Below are 16,477 nucleotides of genomic sequence, written 5' to 3'. Positions count from 1 at the left end.
AATGACGCCAGAAAATTAACAAAAAATAAGAAAAACAAAAACAACGACAACATAACTGAGTGATAATGCTTCACAGTCTTCACATTTAACCCCTCATTTTCAAAGCAAATTTTGAACTACACATTTTGTACGGATTTTACGAATCGAAGTTTACCAATGTAGTTGCATCGGTTTTAGAAAAGAACCACGTGCTCGGGAAAGTATAAGCAGTCGGGGTTATCTCCCTTCGTGTAGCCAGCTTGCTGAGCGTAGCATAGGCAGAGTACCAGTCTACCAAACACATGATGTTGAGCAAGTAGACTGAAAAAAAGACTGAAGGAAAAGACAACGTTAACCGTGGAAGCTTTGAAATGGCACTTGAAGATATTTTTGCTAGAGGTATTCTTTTGAAATATCTACTGCCAGTTGTCACTGTCGTGGTTATCATTGCACTTTCAAGAAAGAAATTGCGTCAATTTCGCTTGAGGTTGATAGCATATATGGGAAATAGGTTTCTAAAGAAGACACATAAGCAGATTCGAAATGAGAAATCGGTTGTTTTTTCTGAATTGAAATCACAAGCAAGCAAGGCAAAACGTCCTTTGCAGCTGCTAGAAATCGGCTCTGGAAGTGGCATGAACTTCAAGAACTTTCCATCAGGTTCAGAGATAATTTGCTTGGATCCAAATCCTTACAACAAAACATACTTAGAAGAAAATGTGCATCTTCGGAATCCAGAAGTGAGCATCAAGAAATTTGTGGTGGGATTCGCGGAGAGTATGCCCGAGGTTGAAGACAACAGTTGTGATGCCGTGGTCTGTACTCTGGTCCTGTGTACTGTGAGGGATGTCAAGGCTGTTTTAAGTGAAATCCTAAGAATACTGAAACCAGTAAGTGCTCCACTGATGCCATGGTTGGGAAATAATTTCTGTGATATTTGTTTATTGAACAGGGGTTTACCCAGTCTAACTAAACCTATTAGCTTCAGTATTATAAGTTACACTCCTCTACTGAGTCTAATCAGGGAGATTCTAAGAGGAGATTGTAGATTATCCGTGGTCTAAAAAACCCTAGTAAGAGGTCGCGTCAGGTAACATTTGGGATTGACCAGTCACACAGTCTAAGTAAACTTAGCCTCAGTACTTTTCGTTACACTCCACCACTGAGTCTAACAAAACCTTATGGGAGGTTGCGTCAGGTAACCTTTGAGATTGCCCAATCAGAACACAGCTTACCAAATCACGAAAGTGGACATTCGCACATACCTTTTGAACTTTTTATCTCGAAAAGGTTCATACGGGAACAATTCCGAATGCTATTTAGCTTACGCTCGCTTCCAGGTGGTGCACACTGCTTTCTTACAAACCATGACAACGGTGAGTAAACAGTCGCTGAAAATGGTGTTTTTGGCAATATTCAAGGATGTCATCTTACAGAAATATTGGCTAATGGTAACCATATCAACAGAAACCGCAAAGCGTATATAATGCAGGTCAAATAATTGTGCTAAATATAGACAGACGTTTGTTTGTGGAGAGATCTGTGTCAATGACCTGAATATTTTGAAAGTACCTCCGATCCCAAAATAGTAGATGTTGTCTGATTGGTTAAATCTATGTAACCGTCTCGCGTTTGATTGGATGGTCCTTGGTCGCTCAAAGGTTACCTGACGCGACCTTCTACTAGGTGGTGGAGCGTAACGAAATACACTGAGACTAAGTTTACTTAGACTGACCAGTCACAACACAGCTTACCAAATTGGAAAAGTGGACATTTTCACATGCCTTTCGAACTTTTACCTCAGAAAGGTTAGTACCCAATGATTCCGAATGCTATTTTCTATACAGTCGTTTCAGGGTGATGCACATGGAGCTTGCTAAAACACTTTCAACAGTGTGTAAACAGTCTCTGAAAATGGGTCTTTTGTCAGTATTCAAGGATGTCAGCTTGTGGAAATATTAGCTAATGGTAACCATGTCATCAGACAACCCAAAGCATGAATATTGCTGATCAAATATTTGTGTCATATGCGAATTTATTTTTGTTGTAAGATCAGTGTCAGTGACTGGGGATTATATATGTCGAGCCAAAACCAGTAGCTGTTGTCTGATTGGGTAAATCCTTTCGCCCACCTTGCATTTAATTGGACTGTCATAGGTTTGCTCAAAGGATACCTGATGCGACCTCCTATTCAGCAGAGGAGTGTAAGTTTATTTAGACTGGAATGTTTACCTAACCAAGATTTTGTTCAGAGCTGATTCAATTTTACATTGCCTTTAGATCTGCTGTACATCTTAGGCATAAGAAACAGTGTAATATTGGAAACAACATTTAAGTATCAATGGAATATTTTAACCTAATTTGTTCTTGTTTTTCATTACTTTTTTGTAAAAAAAGGGGGGCTGGTAGGGCAGATTTTATTTTTATTTTTTAATTTTTGTTTATGATTTTCTAGGCAGTGTTAGTAAAATATGTCAGAAACTGAGATGGATTTCAGAAGTCTGCGAACTTTGTACATGCAAATTTACCAGTGCAAGAAATAAAAACAAATTTCGGGTTGGGCCAAATCTTTAGGTCAGGCGGTAACGAGGAGCAAAAAATTATAGTTTGTGGCGTAATGGTGTCAGAATCTGTTCTGAAATTACATTGTATAATGGCATCACCTAACCAATGATCTGGGTTTAATTTCAGAATGGAATCTTCTACTTTGTGGAACACGTGGCATCACAGAAGGGAAGGTTCAAGAGGAAAATCCAGGACTTGATCAACCCAATGTGGCAGAAGATGATGGATGGGTGCAACATTAACAGGGAGCCATGGAATGACATTCATCAAGCTGGTTTCTCAAAGGTCGACCTGACACATTTTGATATTTGCATGTTCAAGACTAGCACTCCAGGTATCTATGGAAAGGCTATCAAGTAAAGTGGAGAATGAAAACCTACGATAATCACTTAGGCTGCATTCAATAATTCACCACATGATTTCCAAAATGCACTGACTTGCCAAAAATTACTTTGCCTCATGTGTGATCTGTTTCCATTTGTCTGTTTATTACTGAAAATAGTGTCAGACTTTATGTGAAATATTCAAACATAAAATTCAGTAGGATAAAATGTCCTAGTCACAAATATGTTGTGAAAAATATGTTGCGTAATGCTGCACCAAGCAATATTCATGTGATGTAGCAGACGTCTGTTAATAATCAAGTCTGTATAAGACAACATCATGATGAACAGACTTGTAGCAGACGTCTGTTAATAGTCAAGTCTGTATAAGACAACACCATGATGAACAGACTTGTAGCAGACGTCTGTTAATAATCAAGTCTGTATAAGACAACACCATGATGAACAGACTTGTAGCAGACGTCTGTTAATAATCAAGTCTGTATAAGACAACACCAGGATGAACAGACTGAGCATTGGTCTGCACAGTTGAGGTGTTCCACAACCACACCAGTGAATCTGACCATGCAGTTCAGTAGCTACTTCTAATGAGCTCATCCAAATTGTTTTGGGATTAAAGCTATATCTTTAGTTGTTTAACAAAGTATCATTAAAATAGAGGGTCTGTTCACTGTTTACAGTTTGGGAGGAGTACAAAGAGAGGAACAGTTAGATGTGAGAGAAAGGAATCAATAAGTTTGTTCACATGCTTCCTGTACACCTGACTGTTCCTCTTTTTGTTAAAATTTTACTGATGCATTGTTCAACATCTTTTATATAGTTAAAACATAAATTCTGTAAAGAGACTCACAAAGCTGGTCTGATGTCTCGATCATGATCAGCGTTTCATTAAGTATTATATGTTTACTAGTATTTGAGTAAGACTGCAATTCATCATACCACTTTTGAGCCAAACAGACTATATCAACCAAAAGAATCACCCTTGGAATCTCTGTTGTGATTGTAATGTTAACTGACTTTGTATCCCCCCTGACTGCAATATTGCAGTCTCTGTTAAGATCACACGTTAGTTATCATTACCACTTAAAGGTCACGTGCAACATAAAACACAATTTTGCAGATCCTGATACCTTTCGGTATGCATGTACCAAAACAAATCATCAAAAATGCCATTTCAACCTATGAAGTTGAAAAAAAAAACATGAAAAAAGCCCACGAAACCAGAGTTCAAACGATTCACTAATTTTCCCCCAGCGTTGGGGGAAAAAGTGGTTTCAAATCCATGTTGCGCTGCGCTCATAGCGTGTGCACAGTGAATAGGTTGCAGAGCTTGAAACAATATGCTTGTCTGGAATATGATGTCATGAGCAGTAGTCTAATCTTGGTTGTGTACACAAACAAGTAACTATTTTACTTGGTACATGAAAAAGACAAAACATGTTGATTGTGATAAGCTGACTCTGTCACAGAGGAAATTCAATGTCTGGTTTATTGCCTCTTATATGTCTGCCTGCCTGTCTGCTAATGACAATATGCAATTCACAACTTCAATTACTGATCACATGCCATTAACAGGCTTATAAGCCGCCAGCTAAGCTTATCGGCAGTGGCCTATGAAAAAGATGCATTACACTTGAGTGCACACCAACCGACTGTCTGGGTTCGTTATCGTGGCTGCTTTGTTTAGAGGGAGTTAAATCCAAGTACAAAATATTGCACTTTTAATTTGCGATTATATGCTTATAATTTTGTTTATTTGTTTTTTTCTTAATCAGCAATGTATATTATATATCATGAATAAGTGACAATTACGTTTGATTTTTTGGTTGCATGTGACCTTTAAAGGAAGCTGTAGACATCAAATCACGGGTCATGTCAGAACAAACTTTCCTCCGACTAAGCAGGGTATTATACTGTGAAAGAGACAGTAGGTATGTGTTTCTAGTTAATATAATGTAGCAGGGCGTGGAGTCATCCCAAAGATGACATCCTTACCTTGTCAGCTTGCTGACGGGGTTAACCTCTTTGGTCATGTGAACAAGGCGCCCGACTTCGGATCAGAGGGTCTGTCGTTCGAATCCCAAAGATGACATCCTTACCTTGTCAGCTTGCTGACGGGGTTAACCTCTTTGGTCATGTGAACAAGGCGCCCGACTTCGGATCAGAGGGTCTGTCGTTTGAATCCCAGCACGGGACTCAGAAATTTTGTGGCCGCTACATTGGCTACCAACGTGGGGCCGAGCATGTTCATGTCAAATTTGAACAAAATAAGCCTCAGTACCCAACTATGCGGCCCGGGACCTGCCTTCTGTTGACAGGGGAGTATGTAGCAGGGCGTGGAGTCATCCCAAAGATGACATCCTTACCTTGTCAGCTTGCTGACGGGGTTAACCTCTTTGGTCATGTGAACAAGGCGCCCGACTTCGGATCAGAGGGTCTGTCGTTCGAATCCCAAAGATGACATCCTTACCTTGTCAGCTTGCTGACGGGGTTAACCTCTTTGGTCATGTGAACAAGGCGCCCGACTTCGGATCAGAGGGTCTGTCGTTTGAATCCCAGCATGGGACTCAGAAATTTTGTGGCCGCTACATTGGCTACCAACGTGGGGCCGAGCACGTTCATGTCAAATTTGAACAAAATAAGCCTCAGTACCCAACTATGCGGCCCGGGACGTGCCTTCTGTTGACAGGGGAGTATGTAGCAGGGCGTGGAGTCATCCCAAAAATGACATCCTTACCTTGTCAGCTTGCTGACGGGGTTAACCTCTTTGGTCATGTGGACAAGGTGTCCGACTTAGGATCAGAGGGTCCGTCATTCGAATCCCAGCACGGGACTCGGAAATTTTGTGGCGGCTACAATAACATCAAAAACGTCAAAACTGGATATCCATAAAGGCATTAATGTTTGCACAACTGATTCTGTTATAATCTTTGTCTCTCACTTGGGATAAACATTTGAAACAAAAGAGAATTTCCATACCTTATAAGAAGTTCTGATATACAGCCATAGTCATCTGTTAGACATTCCATAATGTTCTTCTGCTCAGTTTTCAAATTGTGAATTGAAAACTTTGTAATTATATTTTCCAAAATATTATCAGGAATGGAAACATAAAAATGTAGCTGCTTCCTGAGCTTAAGTGTAGACTTCTTATTTGTCGTTTCAATAGTTTAAGAAGGCAGAGAATACTTAGATATGCTGTAATGAAAAATTCTGTTTTATCCCAGTTAATTTCCCACACAGGAATAAATATTATTGAATAAGTTGATCATTGTTTTGTTTAAGACATGCTTTTGCCGGGATGTGTTTGGCTGTTTTACAACACATGCTTAGCTAGCTTCAGTACAACATATCCAGCCAAGAAATCTGTTGAACACAAGTACCATCTATATTGTTTAGCCATTTTATGAATTTCCATTTTGGTTTATCAAGATTTATTGATGTATTGATATATTTAAACATGACAGACACAATCTGTATTGGATTGTAGAAACAAGCAATGTTTCAATAACCTGGAGTGATATCTATTTTTTTAAGTGGAGCCATGCCACCTCTCTCTGTTTAATACACTCTATATTGTATTCAGATAATAAGTGTTTTTTTTTTCTGAACAGGTTGTGAAATAACATTACAGTGTTTGCATTAATGCAGAAACATGCGTTTTTCACGCCAAAAAATAATAAAACCATGCAAATAATATTTTGCCCACGTGCTTAGATTCTGATCTACATAATTTTGAAAAGTGCCTTAAAACCGCAACATATAAACAAACAATGAATTTTAACATGATTCGGATTGTACTGAAAATTTCATGCGCTAAAGATTTGGACTACACATTTATAATTTTATTTCTGCATGCACTCTTACAAAACCTACCGCGATCACTGCATTAAATGACAAGTAAATTTAAAATGAAATTTCATACAGTGGAAATGAGTGCTGAGACATCAGCTGGACAAGATTGTCAAAACAAATTGATTTATAGGGTAAACTTGTGAAGAACACTGAAAAATAAATGTGATAAATGTAATGGGTGAACATGTCATGAGACTGAGACTCCTGAAAATATTATTTGACAATATCTTTTAAAGTTGTTTTATATGTCATCATCATTGCATTCACCTATTTTATACCAGTACATGATTTATCTTGTGGCACAGCATGAAGTTGAAGCCTTGAAGTTAGTCAGCTAGTTTTACTATCATATGTTAATGCATTGTCTAACTTTACTTGGGTACTAATGGGACTATGCCATATTGACCTTCAAACACTTTCTGCAGAAGGTAGATCAGTCTGGAATATCAGGGGACTTTCTTGCAACATCTGATTTAGATTTTTGCACTTAACGACACATCAGTGGATGTACTGCTCAGTTTTATGCACTTCACAATTGCAATTTATTCTTTACAACAGAATTAAGAATAACATTATGTTGATATTCCACATTCAGCATGCAGTGATACAGCCCATTTCTATCACTGGGGTGTGATGCAATACATGTGGCATTCATGCTTTCTCATCCCCTTGTGTTTGATACCATGAGCATATTACAGGACCCCATTCTTATCAGGGGACATTTAAAACAAGCAATGAGTGCTGACAAGATAAACTGACCTTGGATTATAATAGGGTGTGCTGAATTCCGGCTAAGAAAGGTATAATTACTCAGGTAACTATCACAGAATGCCTTTATACAATACATAGAATATATTCTTTGTGAAAGTTGGTCTTCTTTGAATTAATGTTTTGTTAACTGCGGGTTTTAGTGCTTATCACATCATAATGTTAATGAAATCCAATGAAAGACTAGTCGTGTTGAATCAATCATTTAGTTATATTGAATATGTTATGTCTGTGTTTGTATACCGTCAACTTTATTATTCCGGGCATGGCTTAAGATATATTTACATAGATGCATTCACAGGTTTGAGTGATGCTGTACTTATATTATATACCACATATTACATATCTTTATTTTTGTATGGATTTACATGTTGATTGTGCTAATATTATTATCTGAGCACCATTTATGGTATTGTGAAATAAAATAACGCTGAAAACATTAATAATGTGTCTCATATGTGGTTGTTTTGTTAAGAGTGAGTGAGTGAGTTTAGTTTTACGCCGCACTCAGCAATATTCCAGCTATATGGCGGTGGTCTGTAAATAATCACGGTGGGCGAATTGGCTAAAGCACCAGGCTAGTGATCCAGCGAGGTTGAGCCCACCTGTGACCGGGTGTAAAATCCTTAGAGTCAACTTTGTGTGCAGACTCTTTCAATGTTGTCACAACCCCTAGAGTACTGTACACAACCCTGTGCACTTAAATGAACCCACGAATCCGTTGGTATATGACCAAATGGTGGCCACATGAACACATGCATACACCTAGTTGCGGGTATAAACTTGGACAAAGTTCTGTGACTGTGTGTCCCAGTCCACCCAGCTGTCAATTGGGTACCTCGTTTGGATGAGAGAGCCACAATAAACTCGGTGTGCGCCTAGTGGCAGCAAGAGTTGTATACTCCTCGGGGAGTTGAGATTGAATTACGATGTGCTGTTGAGATTGACATCCAATGATCGAGGGAAAAATACCAGCGTCTTGAGCATGCACTAGTGCGTGGATATGTGCGCTATATAAATATCCTATATCTATCTATCTATCTATAATCGAGTCTGGACCAGACATTCCAGTGATCAACCACATGAGCATCGATCTGCGCAATTGGGAACCGATGACACGCGTCAACCAAGTCAGTGAGCCTGACCACCCGATCCCGTTAGTCGCCTCTTACGACAAGCATGGTCACCTTTTATGGCAAGCATGGGTTGCTGAAGACCTATTCTACCCCGGGACCTTCATGGGTCAGTGAGTGAGTGAGTTTATGGTTCTCAGAGGTTTCAGATTCCTGTGCACAGCTGATATAGTAGGAGTATTGAAGACTGTGATTACAAGCGACATCCACTCGAACTACCAGCCGTTCCTGACAAGGGTAAGGGATGCAACTTCATAGTTAATTCTCACAAGACATCCTAGTTTCAGAGATAGCTATCTGCATATAAATAGTAGGACTGGGACTAATAAACTGGTACCTGGGATGTGTGGGTAATGAGTTTGACCCGCCTACCTGTCTCAGTACCCGGACTAATAGGTTAAACAAAGTATTATGTTGTTCAATCATGATTAAAAGGGTGTATAGTCTTTGAAGATTTACACATGATTACAGTCACTTCTTTTGAATACTCTACAACAGGGATAGGTCACTCGCTTGCTTCCTTTACCATTTGTACTAATTTACGCGTGCCTCGTCATGCTCCAACGCACACAGTGACTTGGCTCGTTCTCAGCACAACGTCAGTTGTGTTTAACAGAACTTCAGCCAGTTTATTGTATCAGTCGGAATTTTACAATGAATGAATGCATTGTAGTAAGAATTAAGAGCAAGAATTATGTGAGTGAATGAAAGAAATAAAGAAAAAGAATAAAAGAAAGAAGTACTTATGTGAACGAATGAAAGAATAAATGATACACGGCGACCTTCCCTCCAAAATATGTTAAAGAACGCAAAAGTATCGCGAGAACACGTGTTAACATCAGCTGTCCTTTTAAAAAATCTACTTTGAGACATTTTTGTTGACATTAATAATTAATTCAGATATCTTATTGCACGTGGGGAATGGAATGGACATGAACAAAATGTTAACTGACACTGTCACACTGCCCTCAAACATAGAGAGTAAAACAAACTCTCACAAAGCGTTCTAAAACACCTTTCCAGTTCTGTCAAATAATGAGATCAACAAGAAAGAAAGAAGTTATGCAACTATAACCGTCAAGCATCAATGGCCAATCAGATCAGATCGGCAATATGTCATATTTTTCACACACCTCAAATACACCCTAACATTTTGTTTTAGATTATGACAATATCACTGTTACTTGCAAACACATTTCACCTGATAGTATATTCCCCTCATATGAATTACACGTGTATGTGAAAGATGTTTTTGAAGACATAACTAGAAACATTCAAACAATGGCGTGTAGCATTTCAATTGCGGATCAGAACAAATCGGCGGAATGTCATATTTTTTCACACACCTCAATTACACCCTAACATTTTTTAAGCCATAAAATTGTCCCCATTATTTGCAAATACCTTTCAACTAAAGTTATGTTTTCCTTCTAAAAATTAAACGAATGTGTGAAAGAAGTTTTCATCGGCACAATTTAGTCTTTGTTCGCGGTGAATCGAGAATAGAAGCCAGTGAGCCATAACATATCGACTTGAAACTTTACTACAAATCTACTGTCCTAATACGGACACTATTATCAATTATTTGACTTAAACTGAAGTGACAAAATAGTTAACCTATCTTCTACATGTAGGATTTCAGTTGTTACAACACTCAGCGAACTTAATCAGCTGTTGAAAATAAACCGGGCTCAATCTTAATACTACATACGCTGCCACCATATTGGCTACACTGGTTATGTAACGACCCGAGTTTCTTCTGCCCCTCTATTTCGGCTCCCTAATATAAATGACTATGTTGCGTTATTTGGGGTTTTCATCACGTTGGTGTCCGGTAGGGAGATAAAGGAACTAATTTTGAATATGAAATCTTAAACATGTACACTGGCGGATCCAGAGGCGGGAGCTAGGTTCGGACACCAGCGAGTATAGTGTTTTTTCTAAGCGAGAGCTGTTACACCAAATTCTTCTTTCGCATGGCTGTTCACTTTCTACCCAACCGACTCGTAAAGGTCCGGGATATAACAGGCCTTCGGCAACCCTTGTTTGCCATAAAAGGCGACTATACTTGTCTTAAGAGGCGACTAACGGATCGGGTGGTCAGGATTGCGGAATTGGTTGACAAATGTCATCGGTTCCCATTTGTGCAGATCGATGCATGTTGTTGGTGAGTAGATTATTTACAGACCGCTGGCTTTCTGATTACAAAGCACAGGGCGTGGCGTATTCTCTCTTCCAAAATATCATCGAATATGCATCGTCCGGTTTATACACATGTACTTCCGGTTTAGGTGTCATGGAAATATGACAACAAACTGTCATGAGTCAGGAACATGATACCCGTAGTTTGAGTCTGTCATGTAAATCGGAGCATAAATAGAGCAGAAAAAAATACAGCTGATGTAAGACACTGAAAACGGATTGTTCTGTTTGTTTAGCTGGTTTAGTGAATGGTTGCCGTACGCCTGGCGAGCGGCCTGCTTCCCGAGTAAGTTTAATTTGAGCTATGACATTCATACTCCTATCGATTTCACTGTTATGGTACTTAACTGCGTTATGACATAATGCAGCGCATGAAACTCCTAAAATACCCAGCAAGCCCACAGGGCTGATGACTGAGGAAATGTTTCTGGCCCTGTTAACACGTAACCAGGCCTGCATTTAAAATAAGAACCTGCATGGGGTAAGGTGTTATAATAATTTCTTACTCACCCGTGGAAGATTATTCAGTGTAATATTTTTACGGCAATATTACTGCTTGACGTATGACGTCAAAATGGTTCAAAGTTGGGATGTCACAATGCTAATGTCGCTGTCGCAATTTAACAGACCTTGCAGAGTACAGAGACTCCTCACACTGTAGGCAATTTCACCACAGTTACTGTCATTTTATTTTGGCAAGTGATAAACAGAATATTAAAATCGCTTCGATGAAATACCATTTTTATTAAACTCGTAAAAGATTTAGGATCAAACTCGCTTTCACTCGTTTTATATCAAATCATTAACTCGTCTAATAAAAATGGTATTATACAGAAGGTCGTTTAGTATCCTCTATGTAATTAATGAACTGATGTGTGATTGTTACTTACGGTCAGAAAAACATTGGCTGTAAGCATTCTCTAGACCAATCACATTTAGTGTTAGATAAATGGATAGGCTGATCTGTGGAAGTTATGGTTTGAAGGATCATGAACTAAACAAACATCGTCTAGCTACCATATTTGTAAATTATTTCCGAAAAATTGACATGTATATCCTTGGAAAATGTATTGGCGCACAGGGCTGGCTACCAAATAAAGTTGTAAGCCAGCCATGTAACTAACAAGAAGCGCCTCCGCCTGGCAGATGCTATTTCATATACTGCTTAATGTTCTTTTTGGACTTGACCCTTTTTGTACTTTCCGTTGGCCCTTTTGAATTTCCTTTGGCCCTTTTGACTTTTTCAACTTTGGTCTGACTATAACCCCATTTCGATGAAGGTTAAGGACATTATGTTTTGTTTACATACTGCACAAACTCTTGTTTATAACATGAGACAGAAGTTATATATCTAGATCAGTTAAAGCAGAACTATTAATTTTTCATTTATTAATGAACACATAGTTCATGAATGTTTTAATGATGTAAATAATGGTATTGAAGATACGACCAGAATTAAAATGAGAGACTGTTTGCAGTGATTCATTTGAGCATGTTAATTAACAAAATATTACCAATATAGAATACAATGCACAGGAAATTCTAACTAAAATGACTAGTATTAACACATATTGTCACTGCAGGGACTACTCAAATTGTCACTGCATGGACTTAGTACAATATAGGTTGTATAGTTCTGAGACTCTGGCAGTGACAATATGTATGCATTGATGCTAGTTTTTTGCTATTACAAGCCCTTGTGATACAATGGAGACTCTTGTAGAGGCCCATGACAATCTGGCTTAGAAATCGACTTCATGCTCGCTGACTTGGTTGGCACATGTCATTGTATCTCATTTGTGTAGATTGATGCTCATGTTGTCGATCACTGGATTGTCTGGTCCAGACTGCTGCCATACAGGTTGGACATTGCTGAGTGTGGTCTTAAACAACAAATCAACCAACCAAATATTTCCAGTGGTGTAAATGTGTTGCCAGGCAATAATGCCTATTGTACCATGTGAACTGGTGAAATCTATATTGATATTATTCCTGAACCTGGGATGAGAGTGTGGATCAGAATTGCTGGGTAACTTTATCAAAGCATTTGCTGGATGGTCAGTGATTTTGTTCACCCTGGGTCCTGAAACCATTTATTCCAACAACAGCCGAACTCCATTAAGTGTGTTTTTGTCCACAGGAACTCATGTAGACAGCAATGGGAGTGGCCCCATCATTCTTACAGACCCTGCTTGCACGTCAGAAAAGCAATGAGAAGTGTTACCCATGTGTGCCCTTTAAACCCTGTCCACTTGGTGTCCACACACAGACAAAACAAGGCTTGGTGGCATCCTTCAAGGCTCTACCACCAGTTCTGGGTGCGTATAAACACACCAATATTTCTGTACCTCATGTATGGTGTGATCCTAGTGAAGATGCTAGTGTATAAGGTACACTTAACTATCATGGTTGAAATGATAAAGGATCTCTATATAACTCAGTCATCATTAACCAATCAATATTTACACTACTATCAACCACTGTTCAGATTATATTATTTATATGACTGAATATTTTCAAAATCAAAATAATAAGGGATGAATGTCCCTCACTAATGTTTAAGGCTCATATCTAGAATTTTGTTTTATCCAATTGCATACTGTTCCACATTGTACTTTAATACATTTGATCTGTTAGACATTGCATTCTGTGTCATTGAGTCAGAGTAAAAGCTAAATACATTACCAAGTTCATTTACCATGTTGTCTTCAATTCAGCAAGAGGCACAGTGACTGCTGACACCATCTGGTGGACTAGTGCCCAGTTCCTGCCTTACAATGATCGTCATCTGGCTGTCACCACCACCCCTTACACATTCAGGGTCAACCGCCCCTGGCTTGTGGCCTCAAAGATGCCTGCAGGAAAGATTTTCTTGTATGACATTGGCAGAAAACCCATAGGTATGTGTCAAGAAAGTTTATTGTGTAGCCAGCCATTAAATGAAATGTATACTCATTTCCTGTTCTTATTATTGAAATACAAAATTTATGTCTGATAATACTCTTTTCAAATTGTAACCCTTGACCTTACATTATTTGAAAGCGTTCCTCTTTTTCAGGCTGTGTTCATTTCAAGGGGATATCAAGTTCTACGTATCCAACAATTCAACCTCACCCTATAGGAGAGTACATTGCATACATTCCAAGCTCTGCAGGGGTCAAGGTTATTGGTTTAAATAATGAGCATGTATATGAACAACCAACATCTTTTGTTGGAGGCAGCTGTAAATATTTTTCCATTGCACCAAATGGGATAAATCTCGCAACTATTTTCCGAGGTCAGAACTTTTATTTCATCCGATTGAATGACTTCAACAACTTTGGCATAATCCAAGGCGAAGATCTGAAGTGCCACTTACTTTGCCCTGGTTTTGTAGGCGACAGGTTCTTCAGTGACAGGGTTGAATGCAGATGGTCTCCAGACAGCCGATATCTCGCTGTGGGTTTGTATTGTGCTGGTTCAGGGAAACTTTTCGTTCTGGATAAAAACAGCCAAAAGAACATCTGTACTGTGTGTCCAGATCTGCTAGAAGATCCAATCAGTTCTGCCTGTAGCTTTGACTTTGACCCTCGACCAGATCACTGCAAACTGGCTGTAGCTTCTACTGATGATTGTATATATATTATTGACATAGAAAGTTGTGAAATTTTACAAACAATTAATGAGGGGAATGCTCAAATGCCAATAAACTGTATCCAGTACAATAATCAAGGGACAATGTTGGCGGTTGGTTATGAGACTGTGGAGATCAGGATCTTTGATCCCGATACAGAGGAACTGCTGCATGTGATAGATGTAAAGGATGGAGATGAGAAACTCCAAGCTAATGTACCGTCTCACACCAGTCTGGCTATCATGAGGCTCAGCTTTAACTGGAGTGGGACTCTGTTGGCGTCCAGTGTATGTGATGGCATAGTTCGTGTGTGGACCGTTCCAGGCATGTTCAGTCTTCAGGGGTTCTGTAAGCTTCAGATTCTCAGTTTGGTGCCAGTCAGGAAAGTTAAAACACTGAAACTACCAGAAAAAATTAAACAGTTTTTGTTGTCCCCTTGAGATATCTGCTGGTCTCTGTACAACCAAGATGACTGTCTAGTGATTTGGATGTTGATATAATGTGTACATATGTTTTCAGTGGAAGCTTAAATCTAAACCAGCAATCATTGGGACTGAAGAAATTATCTGGTTCAGACAATGTGCAAGATAGTAGAGCTCATGATAAATGTACAAGCCACCAATGGGACTGAGATTTTGTGTTGGTGTTGACAACTTGCCGGATCGGACAAATACCAATTTTGACAGCTTAATCCACTGTATTCTCACAATATGCAAAACTGTGATCAATGTTAAGTTCCAGCCATTTCATGTATAAAGTGTGATATCTACCAATTTTGGTGTCATTTGCCAGTCTGTTCAAGTATCCAGTGCAATGTTGTGTATAAATATTAGCACATGACCACTGGTAGTTAGTTCTGTCACAAACTTGTTGTTTGAACATTGTCCCTTTGAACTGTGTCTGACTCCACAGAGTCTCCTGTGAATATATTCACTCAAGACAATTCCGATATCACCTAGTCACATTAATCCTTCACAGATACAGGCTATCATTTTTCATTAACACAACTCCCCCACCACACACACCTCCAAACGCACACCACCACCACCCCTTCACACATACAGATTTACATGATTTAAAAGATTGCAAATATTGAAACATGAAATTTCGAATTTTAACCCAACACAACGTGAAGGAAATGAAGGTGTCCTCTTAGTCAGTCTTTAGGTCAAAGGGAGATAACTCAGAGCTTTTTAAAACGTTTCATTGTAAGAAGATCTACTGAATGGTTGAGAGTGTGATTTTATGGACGGCGCGATCGTGTTTTCCAATTTATTTTGGTTCAACACCCCATCTTATTGATCTAAAGTTCACGATCACTGAAAGCGTCCAAACGTGTCATATAATGGTCAAGGGGAAGAGCCTACCTTTAGTATACCGCACCACAAACTTTAGAAAAAACATACGTCATAATGCTCTTTCACGTAATCGTAGGTAATTAGAGTTAGGTTAGGGTTAGGGCTAGGTTAGATTAACCTTACCTGCTGTATTCTAAAGTAACCCAAATTTCTGTTTATGAACCGAGTCATGTATGGTCAAAGGGAAGTAACTCTGAGTATTGTCTACAATTTACGATACAGATTTACTTCCCTTTCGGACATTTGCCAGACCTCTTAATTTGTGATAGTTTTTGTCTACCTTTATAGTGCGGAAGGGACATAACTCTTGATTTTTGTACGCGAGTGCCTCCCTTCGATTAAGCTCACACGCGATGTGTTAAGTTTTAAGAAAGTCGCTGTGGGGAGTTAACGGGATATAACTCTTGATTTGCTGTACGCGATTGCCTCCCTTTTCAACGGAGCGTACACACTAGGTGTTAGCTTTAAGTGACACTGTATGGGGTCAGTTATTTACAAACACGATTATCTCCCCTAGACCACAAGGGAGAACAATTTAACTCTTGACCCCTCTTACCCGACCTGTGCGTGGCCCGTTGCGATCCCAGTAATAGTAACTGATTATTCCATACAACTGATCTATTATATGATCTCAGGTGTGCCAGAACCCCTTCACAAGTC

At 39.1% G+C, this 16,477-nt stretch overlaps 2 protein-coding genes across 2 annotated transcripts; both read left to right on the top strand.

Annotated features, from left to right (window-relative positions):
• The first annotated feature begins 256 nt into the window (after positions 1-256).
• LOC137274103 (thiol S-methyltransferase TMT1A-like) lies at positions 257-4,055 on the top strand. Its single transcript, XM_067807101.1, has 2 exons — positions 257-869; positions 2,671-4,055. Exons 1-2 carry the CDS (start codon positions 351-353, stop codon positions 2,902-2,904), a joined length of 753 nt encoding a protein of 250 aa, XP_067663202.1. The 5' UTR covers positions 257-350; the 3' UTR covers positions 2,905-4,055.
• Positions 4,056-10,922: 6,867 nt separating this feature from the next.
• Positions 10,923-15,232, top strand: LOC137274099 (uncharacterized). The gene is made up of 4 exons (XM_067807097.1): positions 10,923-11,132; positions 12,987-13,164; positions 13,564-13,746; positions 13,905-15,232. Exons 2-4 carry the CDS (start codon positions 13,005-13,007, stop codon positions 14,897-14,899), a joined length of 1,338 nt encoding a protein of 445 aa, XP_067663198.1. The 5' UTR covers positions 10,923-11,132; positions 12,987-13,004; the 3' UTR covers positions 14,900-15,232.
• Positions 15,233-16,477: the final 1,245 nt, after the last annotated feature.

The sequence above is a fragment of the Haliotis asinina genome, chromosome 2, assembly GCF_037392515.1.
Source record: "Haliotis asinina isolate JCU_RB_2024 chromosome 2, JCU_Hal_asi_v2, whole genome shotgun sequence".
NCBI classification, from domain to species: Eukaryota; Metazoa; Mollusca; class Gastropoda; order Lepetellida; family Haliotidae; genus Haliotis; species Haliotis asinina.
Note: the sequence above shows the minus strand (reverse complement) of the source record. Positions and strands in the feature narration are given on the sequence as shown.